Raw genomic sequence first — 27,312 nt, 5'->3', positions numbered from 1 at the left:
GTACAGTGAAATATCATAGTATTAATTTGCATTTCCTCATTGGCTAATAATGTTGGACATCTTTTCATGTGTTCATTTGTCATTTGTATCTCCTCTTTGGTGAAATATCTGCTCATGTCTTTTGTCCATTGTATAATTGGATTGTTTTTATTTTACTTAATTTTTTAATTTTTAAAATTAAAAAACATTTTATTAATACTTAAAAAAATAGAAATAGGGTTGCGTCATATTGCCCAGGCAGGCTGGTCTAGAACTCATGGCCTCAAGCCATCTTTCCTCCTTGGCCTCTTAAAGTGCTGGGATTATAGACATGAGCCACCATACCCAGCCTGTTTTTATTTATTTTTAACTGTTGAGTTTTGAGAATTATTTTACCCATTATAAAAATCGAGTCCTAAAAAAAAGAAAAGCTGGGCATGGTGGCTCATGCCTGTAATCCCAATACTTTAGGAGGCAGAGGCAAGAGGATTGCCTGAACCCAGGGGCTCAAGACCAGACTGGGCAACTTGACAAGACCTCATCTCTACAATAAATAGAAAAATTAGGCCAGGGGGGGGTGGCGTGCGCCTATAGTTACAGCTACTTGAACGACTGAGGTGGATGGATCACCTGAGCCCAGCAGGTTGAGTCCTTGGTGGCCGTGAGTGTGCCACTGCACTCCAGCATGGGTGACAGAGTGAGACCCAGACTCAAAAAAACAAAAAATGGAGCCAGGCATGGTGGCTCACACCTATAATCCCAGCACTTTGGAGGCTGAGGCAAAAGGATTGCCTGAGCCCGTGGGTTCAAGACCAGCCTGGGCAACATGGTGAGACCTCATCTCTACAATAAATCTAAAAATTAGCTGGGCCTGGTGGTGCATGTCTGCAGTTCCAGCTACTTAGAAGGTTGAGGCAGAAGGATCGCCTGAGCGCAGCAGGTTGAGGCTGTGGTGACCATAAGAGTGTGTGTGCCACTGCACTCCTGCCTGGGTGACAGAGTGCGACTCTGACTCAAAAAAAAAAAAAAAAATTGAGTCCTTTTGTTTTCTTAAGTTTTGAGAGTTGGATACAAGTTCTTTGTCAGATATGTGACTTGCAAATATTTTCTTCCAGTCGATGACTTGTCTTTTTATTCTCTCTCTCTCTCAAAGCAAAAAAAGGGGGCTTGTTTTTTTTGTTGTCTTTTTTTTTAAACTATTTGAAGTCCTTTAATTGCCAGTGCCTCTTTGGGTAGTATCTGGAGGATCGTGCTTAATCCTGCAACTGACGCATTTTCCCACCTTCTCATAATTTTGTTTGCAAACCACCTAAAATTCTTATTTCCCCATGTCTTTGACACGTGCCATGTGGACCCTATGCAGTCATCACAAGGACGATGTTGGAAAGTGGGAGCATCTGTGTGGCTCTTAACAGGGGTTATTTTTTCCTTCTGTTTTCAAATCACTCCCAACAGTCTCTAGCGACATGGTCATGGCTGCCTGCAGCATGTCCTCTTCGCTCCGCGCATCCCCTGCCGGGCTGCTCTCCAGGGCTCCTGGGCATGCGGTTGGCCTGTCCCACAGGTGGGGAACTCGGTCCTGGGGGACCCACCTGCTGTTGCTGCTTTTTAAAGTAGGCTTCTCTTCTCTTCCGCAGCTCTTGTGAAGTAAGATTTGTACCTGACGTCTGTGGAACATCTGGAGATATATTCCTGGAACTAACTTGCATACTCAGCTGAATGGCCCTGTGGAGATCCGCTTCCTTTCTCATCTTCCATGTCCATTTCTTGGCGACTCAGTGCCAAAGCCCTCTGCAAGTCCTCCTCATCTTGGTCTGCCACGCCCGAGCCTTCATTTGCTCCAAAGATGCGTTCCAGGTCTGTCTTATGGACTCTCTGCTCTTTCAGCTGTGCCAGTTCCTCTCCAATGAGCTTTGGCCTCTGCATCTGCTGGACCCTGACCATCTGCAGGAGCTGGTTGGCCTCACAGTCGGGTAGGTCGCCCTTAACAACAAATATGGAGTAGCCTTCCTGCTGTAATTGCACCAGGAATAGTGCAAGGTATGTATCTGATATTAATTCGGGACCCGTCAAGAGAGAATTCAAGTTAAACCACTGTTTTCCTAATTTTCTAACTGTAAACCAGTGCTCTTTATAATTGCATATAAATGATCTTTCATTTATAGGGTTGATCCTGAGCCTCTGATACTCTGGACTGTTGAAGAGAATGAGTTCTAAGCCCCAAACTTTCAAGGCATTGCTTATCACCTGAATAGAGAAAAAGCCACTGTCATCCATATTTCCAGAAGGCTGCTGCAGAAACGTCCGGTAATCTTTGCTGGTTACACCCCGCTCCGCCATCCTCATCTGCTCCTCCTCGTCCAGCTGGTGTGTGATGGAGGACAGCTCCACGGGGCTGAAGTACTCCCCCTGCAGCAGGTTGTTCAGGCAGTGCTGCGCGCACAGCGAGCCTTCTTGTTTCTCGTGAAAGATGGACTCCATGTTTGTCTCAGGGGGCTTGTTCTATTTGAGTGATTGGTTTATGTAATTGCTGAGGGCACCGAGTACAGACAAGGAGGAGGAGTTTTATTTCATGGTCTTCCTTGGACGGTCTTGTGATCCTTCTTGGGCTGGTGGTACTCTTGCACTTGCAGGCTTCCATGTACTTAGGCCTGCAGGCCTCAGCATGGCTGGTGAGGAGCTTCTTGCCAGCCTTGCCTGTCTTCAGCCTGTGGATGGGTCCATGAGAATTCACTTGTTTTTGAACACGTTCTCCTTCACCTTCAGGTACAGGCTGTGATATGTGTGGTGGTGAATCCTCCTAGGTACATGGTATCTTCTGAGCAACTGGTACAGAATTCTCATCCTCTTCATCCTGGTTACTTTCTTTGGCATTCAAGTATTGGCAGTACCCTTTCACTTACCCATGTCCATATGTGCTCCCTTCTAGCAGAACAGTGTATTTTTCTTGCATCGTGCCCAGGAAGGGAGTCACAGGTTTGGGATGATCAGCTTGTCTTTGATCAGTTTTTGGGTCTGGTGGCAGAAGTTGACATTAATGATTTCATTGGTGTCAGACTTTCTTTTTTCCCTTGCAGAGAACCCTGGAGGTGAGCCTTTTCTGAAGGCTGAACATACAGCTGCTGCTACTGAAAGGAAATAATCTTTTTTTTTTTAGTCAGGATCTCACTCTGTCACCCAGGCTACAGTGGCACAATCATGGCTCACCGCAGCCTCAAACTTCTGGACTCAACCAATCCTCCTGCCTTATCCTCCTGAGTAGCTGGAACTATAGGTGTGCACCACAATGTCTGGCTAATTTTTTTGATTTTGTATAGAGATGTGGTCTCCCTATGTTACCTAGGCTAGTCTTGAACTCCTGGGTTCAAGTAATCCTCCCGCCTTGGCCTCCCAGAGTGCTGAGATTACAGGCATGAGCCACCATGCCCGGCCAAGAACTTTTTTATTCTCTTAATAGTACAGAAGTTTAAAATTTTGATAAAGTTAAATTTATCCATTTTTTCTTTTATAGATGGTGCTTTTTGTGTCCTATCTGAAAGCTTTTTCAGATCTTTCAAAGATCCTGAAGATTTTCTTTTATGTTTTCTTCTATGAGTTTCATAGTTTTATAAATTAACTTAGGTTTATAATCCCCTTTAAGTTAATTTTTATGTATGTGAAATATAGGACTAGGTTTCCTTTGCATATGGAAGTCCAGTTGTTCCAGTACCTTTTGTTGAAAGACTACTTTCTTCTTCTTTGAATTGTCTTTATATCTTTATCAAAAATCAGTTGATCATATTTGTGTGGGTGAATTTCTGAAAGTTTTAGTCTATTGCATTGGTGTTTAGCTTTCCTTTCACCAATACCACACTGTCTTGACTACTGTAGCTTTGTGATACATCTCAAAACTGGGTAATGCATACATACAAAGGGCTGAAACCCAACCCTTACCTTATCATCATATAAAAAATTAACACAAGATGGATCAACATTCTAAACTGAAGAGCTAACACTATAAAACTCCTAGAATAAGAAAACAAGGGAACATCTTTATGACGTTGGATTTGTCAATTATTTATTGGATATGACACCAACAAGAGAAAAAATAGATAAGCTGGACTTCATCAAAATTAAAACTTTAGTGCTCCAAAAAACACAATCAACAGAGTGAAAAGACAACCCACAGAATGGTAGAAAATATTTGTAGAAATTTAAGTATCCAGAATATGTAAAGAGTTTATTCAACTCAGCAACACCAAAAAAACCCCAAAAAGACTGATTCAAAAATGGACAAAGTATTTTCATAGACATTTCCTCAGAGAAGATATACAAATGCTCAATAAGCACATGAAAAGACGCTCAACATCATTAGTCATTAGGGAAATGCAAATGAAAACCACAATGAGAAACTCACTAGGATGGTTAATGGCAACAAAATTGAAAACAAAGAGTGTTGGTTATGAGTGGGGAAATCAAAACCTTTGTGCATTTCTGGAATGTATAATGTTGCAGCTGCTGTGAAAGACAGTTTAGTGGTTCCTCAAAAAGTTAAGCAGATAATTACCACATGACCTAGTAATTTCACTCCTCAATACATCCAAAAGAATTGAAAGCAAGAACTCAAACAGACACTTGTACACCAAATGTTCATAGCAGGATTATTCACAATAGCCAAAAGGTGAAAAACAACCCAACAAACTGTAGTATACAACAGAATACTACTCAGAAATAGAAAGGAATGACATTCTGATACAAGCTATATAGCAAGGGTGAACTTTGTAATCATCATGCTAGGTGAAATAAACCAGATACAGAAAGATTCATCTGGTTTAACAAACTGGCTAATATCCTGCACAGTTAATCAAAGACAAAAAGCAGAAACTGAGAGAAAAGTGGGTTTAATTTTTGCAACCATGTTACAGGGAAAATGGTTGGCATTATTACCAAAGACCCACTTAAAGCAACACAAACTCATCCCAGTGTTTATATCAAGATTCATAGCCCTTCACCAACCCCGAGTTCAAAGCCTATGTGCAGTTTCAGCATGACTTAGACATTTTTGACCACGAAAGTTTTTTGGTCATGCTGACATTTTTAGATAACATTCTGGAATTTACAACTTTTTAAGTTTTCCAGAGGAAAGGGTAGACAATTGCAACATTTGGAAGGAAGGGAAAGTCACAACATTTAAAAGTATAGCTTTAAATTGTTTTAAAACACAAGTGTAACAATCCCCTCTGTTTCCAGAGCCCTGGCCTACACCAATGTGATGTCCTTGTACTCACAGATGGAGGGGACATGAGCAATGCCCACACCCTTGTTTCAGACACATGCTTGTCAGTCTTGGACCATTCTCCATGTCTTCTATCTGGTGGTCTGGCATAACCAGCTGTTTCTTCTTTGGCATCAGCAATAGCTTACTAGATAAGATTGACTTTTCAGACCAGTCAGGCAGGGTTGGGTCAAGGGAGAAGGGGGAGTGGCCACATTTCACGAGGAGTGTGTGGAAAGGAAAAATGTGCACTTTTAAATTCAAGCAGCTTCTACTTTTAGCCCAACTCAGCCACAAAAGAAACTTTCTTAATACAAGTTTCTAATTTTTTTTTTAAATGACTGTTTTACTATAACCAAAATGACTTCTTTTCAGTCTGTAACAATTCCAGTTATTTGAGGTACCCAGATAGGCAAATTCATAGCAACAGAAAATAGAATAGAGGCTACCAGACTTGGGGGAGGGAGAGTAAGGAGTAAATAATGTTCAATAGGTTCAGAGTTTCTGTTTGGGATGATGAACATGTTCTGGAAATAGGTAGTAATGATAGTTACACAACATTGTGAATGTATTTCATGCCACTGAATTTGAATAGTACACTTAAAAATGGCTAAGTGAGCTAGGTGCAGTAGCAGAAGTCTGTTTCTCACCTATTCAAGAGACTGAGGTGGGAGGATCACTTAAGTCCAGGAGTTTGAATCTAGCCTGTGCAACACAGTGGGATCCTGTGTCTTAAAAAAATAAAAAAAGTTGGGCGACCCCCTCCAGTCCCCTCCTGCTCTGGGAGCTTTTCTGTCTTCTCAATAAATCTTGCTTTCTAAAAAAAAAAATATATGTTAAATGGCAAATTTTATCTTATTCATATTTTACCATAATAAAAAAAGTCAAAAATAAATCCCCACAAAATTGCCCAGGCTGGAGTGCAGTGGCACAATCAAAGCTGCAAACTCCTGGGCTCAAGGGATACTTTTTGCCTCAGCTTTATGAGTAGCTGAAACCACAGGTATGCACCATTATGCCTGGTCTATTTTTTAAAAATTCTTTGTAGAAATGGGATCTCACTGTGTTGCCCAGGCTGGTCTTAAACTCCTTTCAAGGAATCCTCCTGGCTCATCCTAATGAGCAGCTGGAACTACAGCTGTGCACCACCATGCCTGGTCTTTTTTTTTTTTTTTTTTTTTAAATCCTTTGTAGAGATAGGATCTCACTACATTGTCCAGGCTGATCTCAAACTCCTGAACTCAAGTGATCGTCCCACCTTGCCTTCCTAAAACTCTGGAATTATAGGCATGAGACACCATGCCTGGACGCCATATAAATTTCAGATTCACTTTGTCTATCTACAAAGACTCTTTCCAGGATTTTGACTGGAATTGCATTAAATCTATGGGTTAATTTGGGGAGAATTGACATAATTTTTTTTTGAGTTAGAGTCTCACTCTGTCCCCCAGGTTGGAGAGCAGTGGCATGCTCATGGTTAACACAGTGTAGACCTGATGGGCTCAGGAATCCTTCTGCCTCAGCCCTCCAAGTAGCCAGAACTACAGGTGTGCACTATAATGCCCGGTACTTTTAAAATTTATTGTAGAGACGAGGTCTCACCAAGTTGCCTAGGCTGGTCTCGAAAGCCTGGGCTCAGGCAATCCTCTTGCCTCGGTCTCCCAAGTGCTGGGATTACAGGTTTGAGCCACCGCACCAGGCTGATAATTGAGATCTTAACTATACTTTGTCTTCCAATCCTTGAACATGGTATGTTCTTTATTTATTTGGTCTTCCTCAATCTCTTTCATTAACATTTATAGTTTCCAGCATGCAGATCCTGGACGTCTTTTGTTATAACTAAGCATTTATGCTTAGGTTTATACCTAAATATTTTTTAAGCTATTATGGTATTGTTATGGATGGAATTGTGTCTCCCCCACCCCCAGATTCTTATGTTGAAGTCCTAACCCCCAGTACATCAGAATGTGACTGTATTTGGAGACAGAGCTTTAAAAAGGTAATTAAGGTTAAATAGGAGGGCCCTAGTCCAATATGACTGGTGTCTTTTTAAGAAGAGGGTGAGACGCTAGAGCTCTCTTTGACCCCCATGTGAGGATACAGAGAGATGGCAAACCTCTGTATGCCAAGGAGAGCAGCTTCAGGAGAAAACCAGATCTGCTAACACTTTGATGTGTGACCTCTAGACTCCAGAACTGTGAGAAGATACATTTCTGTTTTTTTAGCCACCCAGTCTGTGTTCTTTTTTTTTTTTTTTTTAATGGCAGTACTAGCAAACAAATAGATGTACCATTTTAAAAAAAATTCATTTTCTAATTATTCATTATTAGTATATTGAAATAGAATTGATTTTTGTATATTGGTCTCAAATCTTGTGATCTTGCTAACTGTGCATATTAGTTAGGAGTTTTTTTAAATATTTATTTATTTATTTGAGTTGGAGACTCACTCTGTCACCCAGGCTGACGTGCAGTGGCAGGCTCACAGCCACCCCAGTGCTGACCTGCTGGACTCCAACGATCCTTCCTCCTCAGCCTTCCAAGTAGCTGGAACTACAGGCATGTGCTACCATGCCCAGCTAATTTTTGATTTATTGCAGAAACGAGGTCTCATCAAATTGCCGGGCTGTTCTCAAATCCACGAGTTCAGGCAATCCACTCACCTTGGTCTCCCAAAGTGCTAAGATTGAGCCTCTGAGCCTGGCCCAGGAGCTTTTTTTTTTTTTTTTTGCATAGGTGATTACATAATTTATGAATGGGGATAGTTTTATCTTTTCCTCCCAACATTAAACCTTTTGTTTCTTTTTCTAGTCATTGCACTTGCAAGGACTTCCAGTACTAAATCAAATAAAAGTTAAGAAGTAATGGATGAAAGTTGCTCAAATTGGGTGAAAGATATATATTTTCAGATTTAAAAAAAACTACACACACAGGAAACCCCAAACAAGAAGTTGTAAAAGTGGGCATCCTTGCCAGTTCTTGATTTTAGGAGAAAACATTCAGTTTATGTTAGCTGTTAGGTTTTCATAGATGTACTTAATTGTGTTGAGGAAGTTCCCTTCTAATCCTGGTTTGCTGAGAATTTTAATATTAGATGTTAGGTTTGTCAAATACTTTTTCTGTATCTATTAAGATGATCGTTTTTGGTTTCTTTTTTTTTGTTTTTAGTTTGCTATTGTGGTGAATTTCATATTAGAATTCCATCCCAACTAGAAAAGGAAATCAGAAGCAGTCTCATTCACACAGAATGGACAAAAACATTAACTTAGAGTGTTGTCCTAGGGCTATACTAACTTTCCCAGTGTCCATCATAATATAGTTTGAAGATATCTGTATCCCCTGTGTGTCATGCAAAACAGTACAACAATTCTTTACATTGCTGGTTGGGCAGAATGAGCATGACATGGCTAGCACACTGCAAGCCTTGGTAAGATGCGCACCCTCCAGGTGGTGGGAGATAAACCCTGTGACTATTCAGGGAACTGGCATTTTAGTAAAGTTTCACGGAGTCTGTAGGTCAAGAGCATACCAGGATAGCTCCTTCAAAGAGGCAATGTTGCATCTTATATACCTTCCCCCAAAGAAGGAAGCACAGTGCTTGGTGGCCTCTAGATTCTGGAAACAACACATTCTTCACCTAGAAATACTGCTCCAGCTCATATATAAGGAGACACAGAGGCTGTCAACTTTATGGGTAGGGCAGGTGTATGGGACACCTGCATGTTTGTCCTAATTATTATTAAGAAAAAAATATTAACATTACCTGTTTGTTCGTTTGTTTGTTTACTTTATTTTTCTTTCTTTCTTTCTTTCTTTTTTCTTTTTTTTTTAGAGGTGAAGTCTTATTATGTTGCCCAGGCTTGTCTCAAACTCATGGGCTCAAGCAATCCTCCTGCATTAGCCTCCCAAAATGTTAGGATTACAGGAGTGAGCCACCGTGACTACCCAGCATACCTTTTCCTAATTTGCACAAAGACGTAATATGCACTATGCTTGAGATGAAACCTATTTGATATCCATGGAGAGGAAGACAAAGAGGGATTCAGCCTCTGAGAGAGAAGTCTCAAGCTAAATGCCCCCACAGTTGTAAAGGCGATGTGGAGGAAACAAAGACCACAGGCTCAAAATTTAATTTAAAATCATTGTTTACTAAAATCTGTATGTGGGTAGAAGGATTAGGAGAACACTCAAATAGTGACTCAAGTCCTCAGGTCCCTCAAAACTCTGAAGTTACAAATGTTCTTCTATTTATTTTTATTTATTTTTATTTTTATTTTATTTTTGGAGTCTCACTCTGTCGCTCAGGCTGGAGTGCAGCGATATGCTCACGGTCACCCCAGTGTTGACCTGCTGGGCTCTGGCGATCCTTCTGCCTCAGCCTTCCAAGTAGCCAGAACAACAGGTGCACACTACCACGCCTGGCTGATTTTTTGATTTATTGTAGAGACGAGGTCTTGCCAAGTTGCCCGGGCTGGTCTCAAACGCGCGGGCTCAGGCAATCCACTCACCTCGGCCTCTCAAAGTGCTGGGACTACAGGCTGAACCTAGCCACAAATGTTCTTTTAATTACAGCTTCATAGTAAACATGACTATAAGGAGTTAGGATACTGATTTAAGCAAGACATCAGGGGTCCCATGCCTCAGTGGCTTGAGTAGGAAGTTTTCAGCCACTATTTCTTTGAGTATTTTTTTAAAGCTCTGCTCTCTTTCTCCTCTCCTTCTGGAATTCCAGTGACACTAATGTTAGCTCTCTTGTTATAATCCCACAGATCTCTGAGGCTCTTTTTATCTTTTTCTTCCATCTGTTTCTCTTTGTACAGATTTGTCTGTTTCTATTATTTTGTCATTGACTTTACGGATTTTTTCCTTTGTAACCTCCATTTTGCTTTTGAGCCCACCCAATAAGTTTTAAAATTTCAGTTATTGCATGTTTAAGTTCTAGTGTTTCCATATGGTTATTATTTTTATCTTCTTTTGACAGAGACTTTATTTCTCTGCTGGGGCTATTTTTTCATTTGTTTAAGTATATTCATAAATGTTTGTTGAAGCATTTTTCTGATGACTGCTTTAAAAACCTTCATCAGTTAATTCTAGCATTTCTACCATCTCAGTGTTGCATCCAGTAGATGGTCTTTCTCCATTTAGTTTGAGATTTTTCTGGTTCTTAGCGTGACAAGTGACTTTCAATCAAAACATGAACATTTTGGTATTATGTTATGAGACTCTGGATCTTATTTAAACTTTGTGTTTTAACTAACTTTTTTCTGACATCAATCTGGCAGGGCAAGGAGGCGTGAGGGTGGAAGGGTCTGCCCTACCAGGTGGAGGAAGAAAATCCAGGTTCCTCACTTGACCTCCGTTGGTAACTGTAGCAAAGAGGGGTTCCTTTTTACTGATGGGCAAGGGTGGAAAGTCTGGCTCCAAGTGTGATCTCTGCTGACGACACAGATGGAGGGTGATGAGATGAGGTAGGGTAGCCTTTATACTTCTGGACCATGGTGACAATCCTGACTCCCTACTAGGCTTTCTGCGGGAGGATGAGAGGTACCCTATTACTGCTGGATGAAACTCCAAGTTGCTCCTGTGGTTTTACCAAGGATCTAGTGAGACCACATAGCAGGGAGGTCCCCTCTGACATTACTCTGACTGTGGTTGTTGGGATACCTCATTGCAGCCTTGAGAGGGTAGAAGTTTAGGCTCCCCCTGGGTCTTTGCTGGTATGAATATAGGTGGACTCATAGTTTATTCTGCGGTGTTTGGCTGGAGTAGAGTGGTTATTATCTCTAAGTTTCAACCTTACCAGGTTTCTCTTTATTTGGCTAGAGAGAGCAGGCTTTATTTATTTATTTATTTTTTGGCACCAGTTGGCATTTTGGGGTTGCCATCTTAAGTTCCAAATCTGGGATATATGGAGTGAAATGAAAACCCAGGAAACTCTCTGCCATGTCTTTCCTCAAGTGCTGAGTTCCATAGACAATCTGCCTCCTTTTCTCCACAGAACCTTTTAATGTTGGCTTTATGTATCATGTCCACGGTTTTCAATGATACTCAGCAGAAGGAATGGGAAAACTACATCACTCCATCTTCTCAGAATTTTCTACTGCTCTTTTTTGTCTGTTTGTTTTTTGTGCATAAAGTGTTTTCCACACATCCCCCAATCATCTTTCCTGTCGTGTGCCTCTTTCTCAGAGCCCACCCTTCCAGAGTAAGCTGCTGTCTTTGCTCTCTGGGCACTGCAGCATGTCTCTCGGGACATCCCTTCACCTCTTTTTTTTTCTCATTTCTGTGATCTCCTCCCTTGTCAGTCAGTGGTATCCATGTTGTCTAAAGGAAATTTAGAATTGCTGCCCAGCAATGCAGAGGGAGAAACAGAGCAGACAGTAATTTTTGTTTTGTTTTGGAAACAGACGCTTGAGTATCAAAAGGGAAGACCAGAGGGAATCAGGAGCTGATGCCAAGATGATATCTTGGAAAGAGACTAAAGGGACAGCAAGACTGCCACTCTTTATCCTACTTTGGGGACTGGCTGAGGGTCACCTGATCTGGGAGACAGAGAAGGGAAATTGGGCCCCAATGGGTAGTGGTGGGTGGGAGATGCACAGGCACACAAGTAAATCAGGTTTTGGGATGTCTGTGGCAATGACAGGAGAGTCCTGAGCCCACAGAACTAATGTAGACACCAACCATTGTCCTCCCAACGAGTGATCACTACTGAGTCAACTGCCTGCTTTCTGTGCATGTTCACCTCTGCTACAGAGCTTGGGTGAACCTCATCTGAGGTCCCTGGGCGGATCCCTGCCCTTTGTTTGTCAATGGCCCAAGACATTCCCTATAAGCCCCACCTGAAACAGGAGAGTCCTTGTCATCCAAGAAGTAGGGTGGCATAGAGGAAGGCCTAGCTCCTGTTCTTGGAGATTCTAGGTAATGGGTACAATGGAGGCTCTTACTGTCCCACTCGGATTCTTTACCAGCCAGTATGCCCATCCCCTAATTGGTGTGAGTATTGACTGCTAATGGCTCACAGCTGCCCTCTTCTCTCAAGTATTGCCCTTGATCAAAAGGCAGCTGCATTGCCCAGTAAGCTGCATTTTCCACCCCATCTGGTAGCCTACAGCTAGAGACTGACGAGCTCAGAGACATTAAAGCCATCTCCTTGCCATAGGAGGATTCAACACTGGCATGCTTCATGCTGCAGGCTCCATGTGGGACCATGCTAGTCTCCTGTGAGACCACATTCTTACAAAGCCCTTTCCCCTGCCCTGTTCTTTTCCCCTCTCTCCTGTTCACCCAGAGAGTTTTTTTGTTTTTTTTTTTGAGTTGGAGTCTCACTCTGTTGCCCAAGCTGGAGTGCAGTGGTATGCTCATGGCCGGCGCAAGCCTTGACCTGCTGGGCTCAGGCAGTCCTTCTGCCTCAGCCTTCCAAGTAGCTGGAACCTGAGGCATGTGCCACCATACCTGGCTAATTTTTTATTTATTGTAGAGAGAAGTTCTCGCCATGTTGCCCAGGTTGGTCTTGAACCCCTGGGCTGAGACAATCCTCTCACTCACGCCTCCCCATGTCAGAGAATATTTTTGTGTGCACCTAAATCCCCATTTCAGACTCTGCTTCCAGGGAATCCCACCAAAGGCAATGACTGATGGTAAATGCTGAATAAACTGCGGATCTAACAGCAATGTAGCCCCACCACACTGGTCTGTGCTGAGGGAAAAAGAGGTCTTGCTCTGGCAGCTCCTACTCCATACCCACACCCGCATGGGCAAACATACCTCCCTGCCACCCTCTCCTTCAGCATCCCCTGCTGCTGAACTGCTTCCCAGAGGAAGTGGGTTTGGAGGAATTCTGTCAACCTTGAGGCTTGATGACAGGCATTTTGGTTTTCAGGTGAGACCAAGAGGGGGATGCTCCTGCCTCACTCTGCACGGAGGCAGAACGATGTCTGGCTGTCTCTTGGCACCTGCTCCTGGCTGGCATGACTCTGGGGACCTGGCACGACTCCCTGCTGTGGAACCAGCAGCAGCACCACTGGAAGCCTGCCAGGCTTCAACCGCTCCGCCACATTTCACTGGCAGCCACAATTTATCTTGGCAAGATGGGCCTGTAGGCCCAGCTCCAGGAAGGGACTAGGGAGGGTGGCCCAGACAAATCAGCTTTCACCACAGAAGCCAAAGCTGGCTGGGCTTGAGTCAGTACCAGGCTGAAAGTGACTGGATCCTTCTCCACCCACCTAAGGGTGAACTCAGTTCTGGGTGAGTGGGTGGGTGGGTGGAAGGGCAGGCCCCCAGGTGGGTGGAACCCCAAGACAGGCAGCAGGGGCAGGGAGCCAGGTCAAAGGGTTTTTCTGCCCTCCATGGGCCTTGAGACAGACCTTCAGGAACTGGACTCATGGGATGACTGCCCAGAGCCCTGGCAGCCTAGCCTGAATCTCCTCTCCTTCTTTCCCTGCCGAGGGTACTTCGGGGCAGCTTTCATTCCCAGGTTGGCAGAGAGGAGCAGGACAGGCTTTGGAGAATCAATATACTAGGATGATGGGCCCCAAGGAACATCAAGCCTGCTACTTGATGGCATTTTTCCTTCCTTTTTTAGCTACTTGGCTCCTCTCTCAAGGAATAAAATAGTCAAAAAGAAATGTGCAAAAACGATTTGCTTCTGTTACTATCCTGCTGGGAAGCTTCTTAGAGTCACAAATTCTCTTCTGTTCTGTCTCCAGTGAGGATCTTTGCATTCAGGACCCTCCTACCTATTTCTCCCCTTGACAGTCTCTGCAGCTCCAAATCCAGACCACCACCGCAACAGGCTGTCACTGTGTCCCCCCCCAAGGTCGAGGCCAGGAGGGGGAGGTTTGGTGCCTGCACCTTTGGGAAATGAGTGCCGGCAGGGGCTCCTGAACAGATGACCTACAAGGACCCTTCTGGATCTCTCACGGAGGGGTCTCAGAACTGACCAGAGTCCAGCTGGGTTAGAATCATATTGATTAGAACAGAGTAGTAAAAGACAGGTTAAAGTCAAGGTAGAATGACTTAGTGCGAGATAAACTTGTGTTTGTTCCTGCTGTGTTTTCCCCTTCCCTGTGCCCAGAAGGTAGCAGAAAGTAGCATGGCAGAGTGAAGTAACAAGGTGGTCTACAGGTATTTTGTGTCCTAGAAGCCTTGCTTCTACAGAAGTAGGGAAGGGTGAGGGCCAGTGGGTGCCTTGTGCCAGAGCAGTGCAGAGAGAGAATGGGGTTATGTGTTTTGCTTTTTTTGAGTTGGAGTCTCAGACCATCACCCAGGTTGAAGTGCATTGGTACACTCGGAGACACCGCAGCCCCGACCTACTGGGTTCAGGCTATTAATCCACCTCAGCTTTCCAAGTAGCTGCAATTACAGGTCTGCGCTACCATGCCTGGCTAATTTTTTGATTTATTGTAAAGATGAGGTCTCACCAAGTTGCCTAGGCTGGCCTTGAATCCCTGGGTTCAGGCAATCCTCTCGCCTCCGCCTCCCAAAGTGCTGGGATTACAGGCATGAGCCGCTGCACCCAGCTGGGGCTATGTGTTAACAATTGGTATACTCTAGCCAAAGGATACGTGGCAGCTTACCATAAAACATATGATTAGATAGTTAACCAATGGTTTAAAACTAGACATGTAATTAATGTAATTTAATCCATTAACAAAATAATGGAGAAAGTAATTTGATGATCTTAATACATAGACAAAAACATGAAACATAACATCTAGTATCTATTCATAATCTTTTTAAATTGTTAGAAAACTAGGTATAGAAGGGTATCTATAAACCAAACATGATGCTCAATGCTGAAATGTTAAAAGTTTGCTTTCCAGGATCAAGAGCAAAACAAAGATGTCCACTGTCATGGTTCAACATTATATTGAAGTTTTCAACCAGTGCAGTGAGGCAAGAAAAATTAAATTAAAAAAGAAAGAAGGAAGGACTGAAAATAAAGAAATAAAACTGTCATTGTTTGCATATGACATAGTTACATACCTTAGAACAGTCAAGATAATCTATGGGTAAGTGAGATAAGCAAGTTTACTAGATACAAGGCTATTAAGCAAGAATCTAGGCCAGGTTTGGTGACTCACACCTGTAATCTCAGCACTTTAGGAGGCCAAGACTGGAGGATAATTTGAGCCCTGGAATTTGAGACCAGACTGGGCAATGTAGTGAGACCTCGTCTCTACAAAAAAATAAAAAAACTAACCAGGTGTGGTGGCATATGCGTGTGGTCCCAGCTACTTGGGAGGCTTGAGGTGGAAGGATTGCCTGAGCCCAGGAGGTTGAGGCTGTGGTGAATCCTGATTGCGTCACTGCATTCCAACCTGGGTGACAGAGTGAGACCCCAACTCAAAAAAGAGAGTGAAGAGACGGGGAGTGTGGAAGAAGGATAAGGAATTCCGGGGTCCACATTTGTGGCCAGTGCCTCACAGCCATCAGGCGCCTCATGTGGAGGGTCTTCCTGTGAACATCAGGCTTCTAGGCTCATTCCCTTCCATCATCCAGTGGGTATCATCACTGCCTGTAAAGTGATAGCAGAGGAAGGAGGCTTGAGACTAAAAGAGCAAAGGTGCGGATGGGACAGGGGAAGGTGGCCCTGCAGGCTGAGCAGTTAAGAGCTTCAGAGAATCAGTAACTGTGAAGAGTTGGTCTCTTCTTGGAGAGAAAGACACTGTAAACCATGAAGTTCTTCTTATTTGGAAAAGTTATCCTAAAGAAGGGAAAAGTAACTTTGGGGTTCATTTGAACCACCTCAAATATGTCCAGTGCTTGCCTCACTCCAAATTTGGCCATGTGGGTGGAGAAATAGACCTTGGATAGACTTTGGCAAAGGGCTTCTAATCTATCTTCATGGGTATAAAGCTTTGTTTTAGATTTCACAGTTTAACCACAGCCACCTGGAAATGATTTTTGTGTATGGTGTGAAGTAGAGGTCAGGTTTAATTTTTTCACATAGCCAATTGATCCAACACTGTTTTCTTTTTTTAATAGATAGAGTCTCACTATGTTGCCCAGGCTGGACTTGAACTTCTGGGTTCAAATGAGTCTCCCACTTCAGTCTCCTGAGTAGCTGGGATTACATGCATGCCCCACTGTGCCAGGATCCAACACTATTTTTTATTTAAACCATCGTTTCCCCAAGTTTGTCTTTTTGGAAGAAATTAGGGGCTCTATCAATATGAGGAGGGAGAAGAAGGATTTTATTTTTATTTTTATTTTTGAGTTGCCATCTCTGTCATCCAGGCTAAAGTGCAGTGGCACACTCACGGCCACCCCAGTGTTGACCTGCCGGGTTCCAGCGATCCTTCCGCCTCAGCCTTCCAAGTAGCTGGAACTACAGGCGTGTGCTACCACACCTGGCTAACTTCTGATTTTATTGTAGAGATGAGGTCTTGCCAAGTTGCCCAGGCTGGTCTCGAAACTGCGGGCTCAGGCAATCCACTCGCCTTGGCCTCCCAAAGTGCTGGGATTACAGACTGAGCCACTGAGCCAGGCCAAGAAGGATATTTTGCAGAAAAGTCAGCAGGAGGGCTGGTTAAAGCTGCTGCCTGGCTTCCCTTGTGGGTACTGCCTGAGCCAAATGTAGCCTCAGAAACTGTCCTAGCCCAGGGTCAGATGCAGAACACAGCAGCTTGGTTTGCCGGGAAGCATTTGCAAGGGAAAAGCAGAGGATTTCCTGCAGATGCTTTCTCTCTCTGAAGGGTGAGTGGCCAGTGTCTGATGCCCAGCCTGCCCCCACCCTTATTAGCCATGTGATAAAACAGCCAGGGGGTGGGCTGATGCCTTTTGTCACCTGGCATCTTGGTACTTCCACTAGAAATAGCCTGGGCAGTTTCTGTTACCTGGTCCCAGAAGAGCTAAGAGCTGCAACTGTAGATAAAGGAAAATCCATGCCCACTCCAAATTTACTTAAAGTAAGAAAAATCACCTTTCTTTGGATGACTACCAGGATCTACCTTCCTCCTCGTTGACTGCCGGGGACCACCTCCAGGGCAGAAACTCTGATGCCCACCCACATCCCCTCATCTTTACGTCTTCCATGTATATCTGTCTGATTCCATTTGCCAGCACCTGATCTCTGCCTGAGTGCTTTCTCTAGCTACTGGGACTGTTTTACCACCTGTGGAGCAGGCTGGAGGTCAGGAAGCTAGTGCTGCCTTCTCCACCCAGAAGCCCTCAGCAAATGACAGATAGGAGCTGGTGTATAAATACGCTAGCTCCCTCACTACTCAGATGAGGAATCTCTGAGGCATGTATTTTATAGTCTCCTAGCATTCCTGGCTATGATTAAGCCCCAGAAAACCTACAGTAGTAAATTGCTCAATTGCACTCTGCATGGGGCTTCCTTCTCTCTGCTGCTTCCCTTCCATGCCCCCGAGTGGTGGTGCTTCAGGGGATTGCCTCCCAAATAGACCATCTGAACTCAACTCCTGTCTCAAGGACTGCTCCCGGGAAAACCCAAACTAAGCCTCCTTTCCAGGTGAATAATGCCACCCTGAGTGATATTCATTGAAACCAAGGTTAGGATTTCTATCACTGATCTGAGATGTCCAGCCTCTGTAGGGGTTGATGTCAACGAGCCAATCAATTCTGTCTTGTGTACCAGGCCTCAGGACTGTAACTAAACTAAGACCTGATTATCTGATAGCATTTCCTGGGCAGTGAGTCTCCACTACAGATTTATGTAAGATCAAGACCAAGCTTCTGCCATTTGTCTAAATGTCAACTTTAGACTCAGGATTACTGGAGCCTTTGAGAATGGAATTTCTTTTGACTAAAGAATATGGGAAGTCCACAGAGGTGTTCTACAAGGTCCAGAAATGCCCCAGATGCATTGTGGGAGTTGCTACAGACCTAGACACAGGCCCACGAGTGCTGGTGGGCTGGTTTTGTATTGACCCATAACCCATAGTCCAGTTGGACCCACTTCTCACTGGTTTATTGGCTACAAAATGGCCTGTTGTGATACTTACCAGATTTGGCTAATAGTTTTCATCTCAAGTGACAACTCTGATCAGTGGCTGTATTGAAAATGATTCTATGATCATGGCGGTTCTGTGGCATCAGAGCCTGTTGGTACCTTGCCCGTATCGCCTTGCATTTACTCCCCTAGTATTTGCTCAGAATATTCTACAACAAAAACCTAAGTGGTGTTTTTTTCCTCTGTGTAGGTGGGAGGGCCAGGTCAGAAGTGCCAGAGGGTCAATCTCCTGGAAATAGCCCTTGGCCAATGATAGATGAGGGCTAGAGGATCAATATCCCATATTCTTTATCTCTTGGGTGGACAAGCTCTGAGGTGTGTTCTACACTGTCTCCCATAGTTCTCCAGCAAGGAACTTATCACAGGTTCTGCTTCTAGGGAAACCAAAACTAAGACATGTGGAAAACAATACAGTATTAGCTTGGTCTGCTATAATAAAATACCCTAGACTGGGTAGCTTAAACCACTGACATTTATTTTCTCACAATCCTAGAGGCTAGAAGCCCAGATCAAGGTGCCAGTTGATTTGATTTCTGGAGAGGGCTCTCTTCCTGGCTCGTAGATGGCTGCCTTCTTGCTGTGTGCTTACATGGTGGAGAGAGAGCTCTGGTGTCTCTTACTCTTATAAGGTCACTAGTTCTATTGAATCAGGACTCCACCCTAATGACCTCATTCAACTTTAATCATGTACTTAAAGGCCCTATCTCCAAGGCAGTCACATGGGAAGTTAAGACTTCAATATAGGAATTCTGGGGAGACACAATTCAGGTTGTAGCAAACATCATAATTGATCAGCAGTGTCTGCTGTGGAGGAGGGGGATGACAATGTTGACTCAAACTGTGGCTTGTGCAGTGCTGTGGGATCTTTGGGGACAAATACCGTGTCTCATTTATACCTACCATGGCACCTGACCCACCCCGGGAAACAGACCGTGACCACTGCCCTATTACCACCTGTGTCCAGTGCAGATTAGAGTTTTGCAGGTGCTCAGCCTCGGAGTGGGCACTGCTTGAAGCTGAATGGAGCAGGGCTTGGGCCGGCAGCCTTTGTTGCTCTGCAACACAGGCTGCAAACAGGAACTGAGGGGGAAGCCAGGCAAGCACTGAGATCAGGGCAGGATGACCAGAGGCAGGATGACCCCCTGCCCAGGTGAGATGAATCACAGGTCTGTGCCAAGAGCACAGAGAAAACAGTGGGGCCTCTGAAAGACAGAAGCAGCCCATGTGCCTTGGCAAGTGTGCTTGTCCAGAAGGCTTCAGAGCATGGGTTGGGAGAGGCAGGATGTCCAGAGGCCAGAGCCCAGGGGAACTGCCAGGAGGAGAAAGAGAAAGTCTGAGGCCTGGTGCTGGACACTGAGCTCACTGGACTGTGGCTCAAAAAAGTGGCTTTCACAGTCAGACAAACCTTTGTCCAGGGGACACATCTCACAGGGACAACTGGGATTTATCCTAGCAGGGTGGGTAGCTGAGCGAATGGACTTAGAAATCTTGTTTACTTACCCTCCTTCTCTCAAACTCTGAGGCAGAAGTTGCCTAGGCCTGGTCTGGAGGGATGGGCTTGGGGTATGGCTCAGATAAACAGCTTCAGTAGCCACAAGCTATCCCACCTAGCCCACGCAAGGCTCTGAGGCCTCTGTTCCAGATGAGATCTCACTTCTGAGCCTCTGTACATCTTGGTTTACTCTATCCTGGTTCCCAGCAATGTCCTGACAATTGCCACTTTGGTCCTGACAGCTGAGGGACTGAGTCTTCAGTGGCCCAATTGTGATACCAGCAAGAACTCTTGGGGCTGAACCTGTCTCCAGGTCCTCAGGCCTCCTAATCTGCTCCTTGCCAACTCCCTATAGCCCCCAAGAGCAGACATGGGTAGGGGATACTTGCTTCGTTGAACTCTGGAGCTGTTTAGAAAGCCCAAAGTGTATGGAAGTTGCCCGGAGCATAGTTTGGAGGTGCCCCAAGAGCTGCTGAACCACTGACAAAAGCAAAACCACAGCAAGGAAGCAGGCAGGAGAGGCCAGGTGGCCACCTGCATCAGGTTTATTGTTCTGTTTTCTCCAAACTTAGCAGAGCAGAGCATGAGACCGCCCGGGGGCAGTCGGGCCCGTTCCATGGGGCCAGCGTCCATGAGACATCCATTGGAGGGAAGACCCCAGACTCAGGAGGCCTGGCACCCCTCTTCTGCCTTCTCCATACCCAAGACCCCCTCAGGGAGGCATGATGTGGCAAACATGAGTGTGCAGGTCTCAAAGGAAGTAGGGACAGCCACGGGGTCAAGCGGCTGCTGGAAGCTCCATGGGAGCCTGGGGACCTCCTGAGGCTTCTGGGCCTTGCCCCTTTGCTGGAGAGAAGTTGGGATGCGTGGGCCAGTTGAGATGGGTCAGATGCAAACAGGACCTTTCCAGGTCACTTCTCCCTGAGCTGTCCTCTTTCCCCTGGTCCCCATCCCATGCTCCCCTCACTAGACATCCCTGGTCTGCACAAGATCCATCTCTTCCAGAGGAACGAAGACCCAGAGAGTGAGGCCCGGCATTCCAGCACCGCCCTGGGACGTTCCTTGCCAAGAGCATCTGCACAGTGCTGGGGCTTCCCACCAGCCCCAGGAAAGGTGGGTGAGAGAGGCCTCTGGGCCTGGTGGGGGAGGCTTGAGCATGGGGAAGGCCTTTCTCCAATCAGCCTGTGGGGTGAGGTCTGCCCTGGTCCTGGCCCTGTCTCTATCTGTGCCACCATCCAGGGTGTGGGTGCGAATCCTGGAGGGACCTCCAGTCCGGGCTCAGTGGGGGCAACACCTCCAGACCTGGTGGGGAGAGAATTGTTTCTGGAGGGAGACTGGCTACAAGAGGACAGGAAGGCCCTTCTCTCCAACTGGACAGCTGGGTGGGCTATATGCCTCCAATAGCTGTCGAGACGGGCTCTGGGGAGGGAGAAGTGAACACCAGCCCTCATCCCTGCTAAGGCCTTTTGGAGAGAGAGCCCATCTCGGGGTCAGGGGTGAAGGCCAGACCCAGTCAGAGACTTACCATAATTAGGAATACGCCAGACCCTGAAGCCCCCGGGCTGGAGAGTGGAACTTGTCAGAATCCTCAAAAGGCTGGTCTGTGGTAGTCAAGGAGAAAGGATCCATAAGCCACGTGCCACCTGGGGACTTTACTTGCCTGTCTCTCTCTGGGCTGGAGACAGCAAGCAGGGCATGTAGCACTTTCTGAAGGTAGTCAGACACCCCTGGCCCTGGCCTGGGGGCAGCACTGCAGATGAGGGGTAAGGGGTGCCCCTCAGACCACTTAGGAGGTGCACCCCAGCCCTTGCTCCTCTCGCTTCCTTGAAAGATGACTTGGGCTCCTCTTCCCAGGGCTGCCTCTTTCACAGGCCTGTCTGCTTCCTCAGGTAGATGGCTAATACCAGGACGGGAAAGAGGGCACTGATTCATAGATGCAGCAGCATCCAGTCTGCCCCCCATATCTATGAAATTCATTACTTCTCTGCTCCCTGCTTCTGCCTGGTCCCTGCTATGGTTCTCTTTGCTGGAGGAGAAATTGATGGCTCTCTGTCTTCCCTATCCCTCACATTCTATGCTCCAGACATACATAAGGAAAATTATCCAAAACTTGGAATTAAGGCCAAAAATGACAGTGTAACCTTCCGAAGTTATCCTAGAACATGATCTAATAATTCCACCGTAAAAGTCATCTGATTGTGGCACATGTGACATTTCTAGACTTGCCATACACGACTGTGAGGGCCCAGGCTTTGTTATGTTGGATGCTAACTTTGGAGGAGACTGGTAAATGGCAGATGACTTCTAATTGGTAGAAGAGATAATCCCCAAGGGAAGGCTACTAGTTTATTGCTCTGTAGAAACAGCTTCCTTTGAACAATCTTATTTCAGTCATCTTATTTCAGTCATTTCACTGGATTCAGTCTCTCACGTTCTCCTTTAAGCTGCTTCGTCATCCTGTTAGCTCCTTCAGCAATGAGTTAAATAGACCTTTGACATCCATTTGTATGAGTTGTGTTTTGAACGTTTTGAATGAGAGCTCCAACATCCCTACCTGCCCCACCCACGCACATTCATCCTGGGGGTCTCCTCTATCGGGGCATTCCTCCCCCACTGGAAAACTCTACCTCCTTCTTCAAACCCTGCTTAGGCAAGGCCTTCTCTGATGGTGGCCCACCCTCTGGATGGTTCACGAACCAACCCCCTTGCCCTCCCTCCCTCCCTGGCACAAAAGCCTCCTATTACTTGAATCACCATCATAGGTCTGTCTGTGGTGTTCAAGGAGCCTTCCTGGAAGGGGACCCATTCTATCCACAGAGCAGGGCATAAACACAGTGCTCAAAAGTTTCTGGATTGCCACTGATTGTGCTGTCTACCCACAGAACAACCAATTCTCCTGGGTGACCAAGCACGTTCCCTGGCTGCCATGCACACTCATCCTCCCAGCCCCATGCTTCCCCGCTCCCCTTCCAGCATCCTTGGACTCTCTCATACAGGCCCTGGAGCACAGAGGCCCTGTGGGGCACTGCCCACAGCCCCTCCCCTGCTTCAGTAGGGAGGCTGTTCCACCTGCTCCTGCCTTGGATCTGGAGGTGACTCTGGGACCCAAGCCAGTGGCCCTGCTCTTGTGACAGGTACCCTAGTCTTACCAGCCCCCACATCAGGTGGAGGAAACCATGAGCTGTCTCTTCCCCCACCTCAAGGGCATTCCTTAGAAACAAATCTCAGGATGCTCGTGGAAAAACATATTTTTTCAAATACTCAAATGGATTTGCATCTTCTTTGTAGAAGATTCATAATGCACCATAGTGCATTAAAGGCTCTGACAAATTCTTCAGTAGCCACTTACCTAATTTGATTCTTTTCTAATGGCTTCCCATTACTGTCTTGACAGTACCCAAGAGGACATGCTCCAATCTGGCTCCAACCCAGCCTCTTTCAGCTCAGTGCCCCAAAAACTGCACTGCAGGCCTCTGCCGCTGGGTTTGAAGGGCACCCTTCTGACTCATTTATTAATTCAATAATTTGACCACACCTAATGTGTGCCAGGCACAGAGCTAAGTGCTAAACTTTAGATTGAGTCCTAGGGGCATCCTGCAGAGACAAGCCCCTAGCCAGACACATGCCTACAAGCCTCTTGGGGCAGACACCCTTATTCAGTTCTGCCCCCAACCGCCCCTGTGAACTGGGACCCCTCCTGTTGCTTCCTCCTTCTCCAAAACCCATCCCTCCCTCTGTCTGCTGGTGAGTTTCCAACGACCACTCAGATGGGGAAAGTTCTGCTGCCCCCAAAGTCCTGCGGCATGTGTGTAAGATGAAAGAGTACCCATTTCATGAGTAGGGTGTGGGAGCGATGACTTGGTCTCAACTCCTGATCTGTAAAACGGGGGAGGGGAAGCTGGGCTCAGTCTTGTCTAAGGTCAGTCACCTTTCATCCAGTGAACAGCCCAGTCTCTCACAGCGGTGTGTGCTACCCTCTGGTGGACACAGGAAGGTACAGATGTGCAGCCCATGTGGGGTTCTCCTCCAAGGGCTGGGTCTTTGCTCTGGGCCCAGCTAGATGGGGTGGGATGTTGGTGTAGTTTCCAGACCTTCCTCCACTGAGATATGAGTCCCTTCCCCTCAGCCAAGTGGTCAACTGAGAGTATCCAGAGTGACGGCCACCCCAGGCTGGGAGGTCTAGCTTCCTGCGCCTTGCCCTCCAGGAAGAACTGGTCAACCAGCATGAGATGCCGGTGAGATGTGGATGGAGCGGGACCCTCAAGCCCAGCCGCTCCACCGGGGTTCTTGCCTCAGGCCACAGCAAGGCAGCACGGGTCACTCACCTGGAAGCCCCTCTCCATGGGCTCTGGGGCAGGCCTGGGGTGGAGAGCTGGGTGGGCGCAGCACAGGGGCGAAGGCGCTCCTCTGTTTGACGGCGGAGATCATGTTGACAGGCGAGAAGGAGAAGACGCTGGTGGTGGGGGCAGCCGCCGGGAGGGACATGGAGGAAGCAGCCGCCAGCGGGGGGCTAGAGGGCATGACTCCGGGGCGGGGCGGGGAGGGGCAGGTGCAGCAGGGAAGGCAGGGGGAGACACAACAGGGAGACAGCACCAGAGTGAGCAGCTCCACGTGGGCCCCACATGGGCTGCTGATCCTGGCACCAGATTCAGACCTTCCTGGGAGCTGTGAAGTTGCTGGGGAGAGACTAGTCCAGGGCAGGGTCTGGAGGTCGGCTGGGAGCCTCTGGGGCCTTGGGCCAGCCCTGTCCTTCTTGAAACCCTTTCTCAGGGCTGGAGATGACAGGGCCAGACCAGACAAAGACAAAAGCAAAACCAAATAGCGGGAGGTGCCCCTAAGGTGAGCAAGAGTTGGAACAGGTTAGGATTCCTGCTGAAAACCCCTGGGATTCTGACGTGCTGAAAAAATGTCTATGGGCCCTGAGGTGCCAAGGCCAGAGCCAAAGTTCAGGGGTCACAGAAGAGTTGGGGCAAGTAGTCAGGGATAAAGTTTGGGGGTACATATAGGATTGTCATAAGGCCTCTCTGTCCAGGATCACAGCTCACAAACGCACACCTCCACCTGCCGCCACGAATACGTTCTCCTTATTGACATCCCTATGCTCCGTCTGCCCTCTTGCACCCTTCACCCCCACCCCAGGATGCTTCCTTCTGGCAGGTCCTTGTCATCTCCAGCCTGGGCCCTGGGGACTTCCTGTATCTCTTCCAGCTGGTCATTCCTCAAATCTCCCTGTTCTCCAACTGCCCAGCCATCCAGGGAACAGCAAGGGAGCCTCCTGCCACAGGCTTTGCCCGCCTTTCTTCCTTTTTGCCTGGGGTTCATGCCCAGGGCATTATCTCTGGATCCCACCTTTCTACATCCTCATCTGAACCCAATTCCCTGCCTCTCTTGTAAAGACCAGTAAGGCTGAGATTTGAGTGCTGTCTAAGCAGCAGGCAGCGGAGGTGAGGGTGGGGCTTCCTGGAAGAAAGAAACAGCCTTGGAGGGCTGCCTCTGGCATTAGGGCGCACCCACCATTTGACACAGTGATGCCTTCAACAGCTGCCCCTCTTTCAAGTGTCCTCAGCCTCAATCCTTTAAGACAATGCTCACTGCTAGCTGGTGAGGCCCACAGAGCCCCAAGGAGGGTTTGAGACCAATGTCAAAAAATGCACTGCCTCTCAAGGCCCAGGGCTCACATTTACATCCCACACTTTGGATAGCACTGGAGCTGTGGGTCTTTCCAGGGCTGCTGGTGGCCAAAGCAGAAAACCAAGGGGAGATCCAGACAGCCCCAGACCTCTGGTTGGGATAGTTCTGGTTGGGATAGTTCTGTCATTCCAGGAATGGCAAACTCAATGAGAATGACATCCCTTGGAGCTGTGCTATAAAGCACCCCACCCATGGGGAGTGGATGGGATCCTGGTTAAGCACTGATCAAGATGGTATCATGAGACAGGACCGACCTACTGGCAAGTCTAGGATTTCCTCAGCTAATGCTAAAAGTAGAGTTTCAGCAACTTTAGAACTTTTGATCTTTTTGCTGAATAGGGGAGACCCCAGGTGGGCTGGCTTTTGCACACTTGGGTGTGTTTCTCTTCAGTTGACTGCACTGTGTGTATGGGACAGGGCTGGTGTTCCAGACTCCACGAATGTTGGCTCAGGAGGAATGCTTCTAATCCAAGAGGCATCCAGAGGGAAGTTGTGAGGGTACTGTTCCAGAACTGAAGGGAAAGCAGGAGCAGTAGAGCCTGGCCTGAGCAAAGACCCGGGAGAGAGAGAGGCCTTGGAAGGAATACTAGAGGGCCATGGCCCATGCAGACTCTGGCTTGTGGGGCCTTGGGTGTCAGAAGTTGAGCCAGGCCAAGAGCATAGTGCCAGGCGCAAGCCTGTGGTCAGAAAGAGCAGCATCCAGGACAGATGCCCTGGCAAGGAAAGCAGGCAGCTAGCCAGGTAGTTCAGTCCTCGGCAATGGGAAACACAGGACAGGGAGAGGTGAGGGAACTGCAGGCAGAACCACAGCCACTTCCTGCTGGGACAACCTTCACCATTCTCCATCTCAGTAGAGTCTCCCAGGTAAGCAGGGGTGGAGTTATCCCCCAAGCCCCAGCACACAGTAGGTGCTTTTCAAATGTCTGCTGGATACTAAGCTAAAAGGAGCTGTAAACATGAAGACTTGAACTTGATGTTGGAGAGGGCTTCAGGGCAGTGCAAAATGATAAATCATAAGAGCAGTTCAAATGTCACTCACCCATGGCACCCAGGCACCCATCCCCCCAGCTCTGAGCTTCTCCAAAAAGCCAGATGGAGGGTGGCTAGCACCTACGGTCACGGCTGGGACTGCTAAATCATACACTTTCCCCGAATTTTGCCTGGCCCTTTAGGGGCCGTGGCACAGAACTGACCCCATTTTACTGAGCGGAAGGGTACATTTAAAGACGTAAAGTAACTTGCAGAATGTCGGACCACTCCTGACTTGAACACTCAGACTCTGGGTCCAGCTCAATCTGACCATACAGAATTCGCTCGCTCTGTGGGATGACGTCACAGGGAGTCACATCCTCCCACACCCGGCGGGCCTCACCTGGACGGGTGGGGCCGAGCTGGAAGCCCGCTTCCCTCGAGACCCGAGTTTCCCTAGGCTTCCAGCAGGGGGCGCTACACCCCTCCCGAAGTCCCAGCATAAGATGGAAAGGTGGCAGTCCACTAGGTTTCAGCCAAAAGGTACCCGCTCCCCCCAAGCGCCCCCCGCCGTTACAACTGACTTCGGGAGGGCGAGATGGCGATGTGTACAACTGGGATCAGCAAAGAGAGCTAAAGGTGCAAGAAGTACTGCCCCAGGGCCCCGGGATGTGCAGCCGAGGAGGGAGGCTGGGCCCGACGGCAGAGAGAGGTCACACGCAGGGTGGGCCGGGCTTGCTCCCGAGGGCTCACCAGGGTCGTCCCTCCTGGGGCTGACGCCCCCCCTCCCAGGATGGGCTGGGGGACGGAGCTGCCCCCATCCTGCCCCCCGGGGTCCCAGCCCCTCCCGTCGCACGCAGGGGACACTCACTGGCGAAGGGCGAGGTGGCCGTGGAGCCATTGAGGAAGCTAGGAGACCCGGGCACGCCGAGGCCGGCTACGCCCGGCG

General features: G+C 47.3%; 1 protein-coding gene and 1 pseudogene across 2 annotated transcripts in view; both read right to left on the bottom strand.

Moving 5' to 3' along the window:
- Positions 1-1,577: 1,577 nt before the first annotated feature.
- Positions 1,578-2,460, bottom strand: LOC103249688 (annotated as a pseudogene). Its single transcript, XR_002481376.1, has one exon. The product of XR_002481376.1 is annotated as an ataxin-3 pseudogene (transcript).
- A 17,739-nt stretch (positions 2,461-20,199) lies between these two features.
- The window catches only part of EBF4 (early B-cell factor 4), a gene marked incomplete at its 5' end in the record, with an annotated part of 64,757 nt that continues 57,644 nt past the window's right edge, over positions 20,200-27,312 (bottom strand). Inside the window, 4 exons of the mRNA XM_021707649.1 lie at positions 20,200-21,005; positions 21,229-21,304; positions 24,029-24,226; positions 27,235-27,311. Of these exons, the coding sequence (XP_021563324.1) occupies positions 21,234-21,304; positions 24,029-24,226; positions 27,235-27,311 (346 nt within the window). The remainder of the gene's footprint in view (positions 21,006-21,228; positions 21,305-24,028; positions 24,227-27,234; position 27,312) is intronic.

The sequence above is a fragment of the Carlito syrichta genome, unplaced genomic scaffold, assembly GCF_000164805.1.
Source record: "Carlito syrichta isolate Samal-C Ts95f unplaced genomic scaffold, Tarsius_syrichta-2.0.1 Scaffold123312, whole genome shotgun sequence".
In the NCBI taxonomy this organism is placed as follows: domain Eukaryota; kingdom Metazoa; phylum Chordata; class Mammalia; order Primates; family Tarsiidae; genus Carlito; species Carlito syrichta.
The sequence above is the reverse complement of the archived record's forward strand: the minus strand, read 5'-3'. Positions and strand labels throughout refer to the sequence as shown.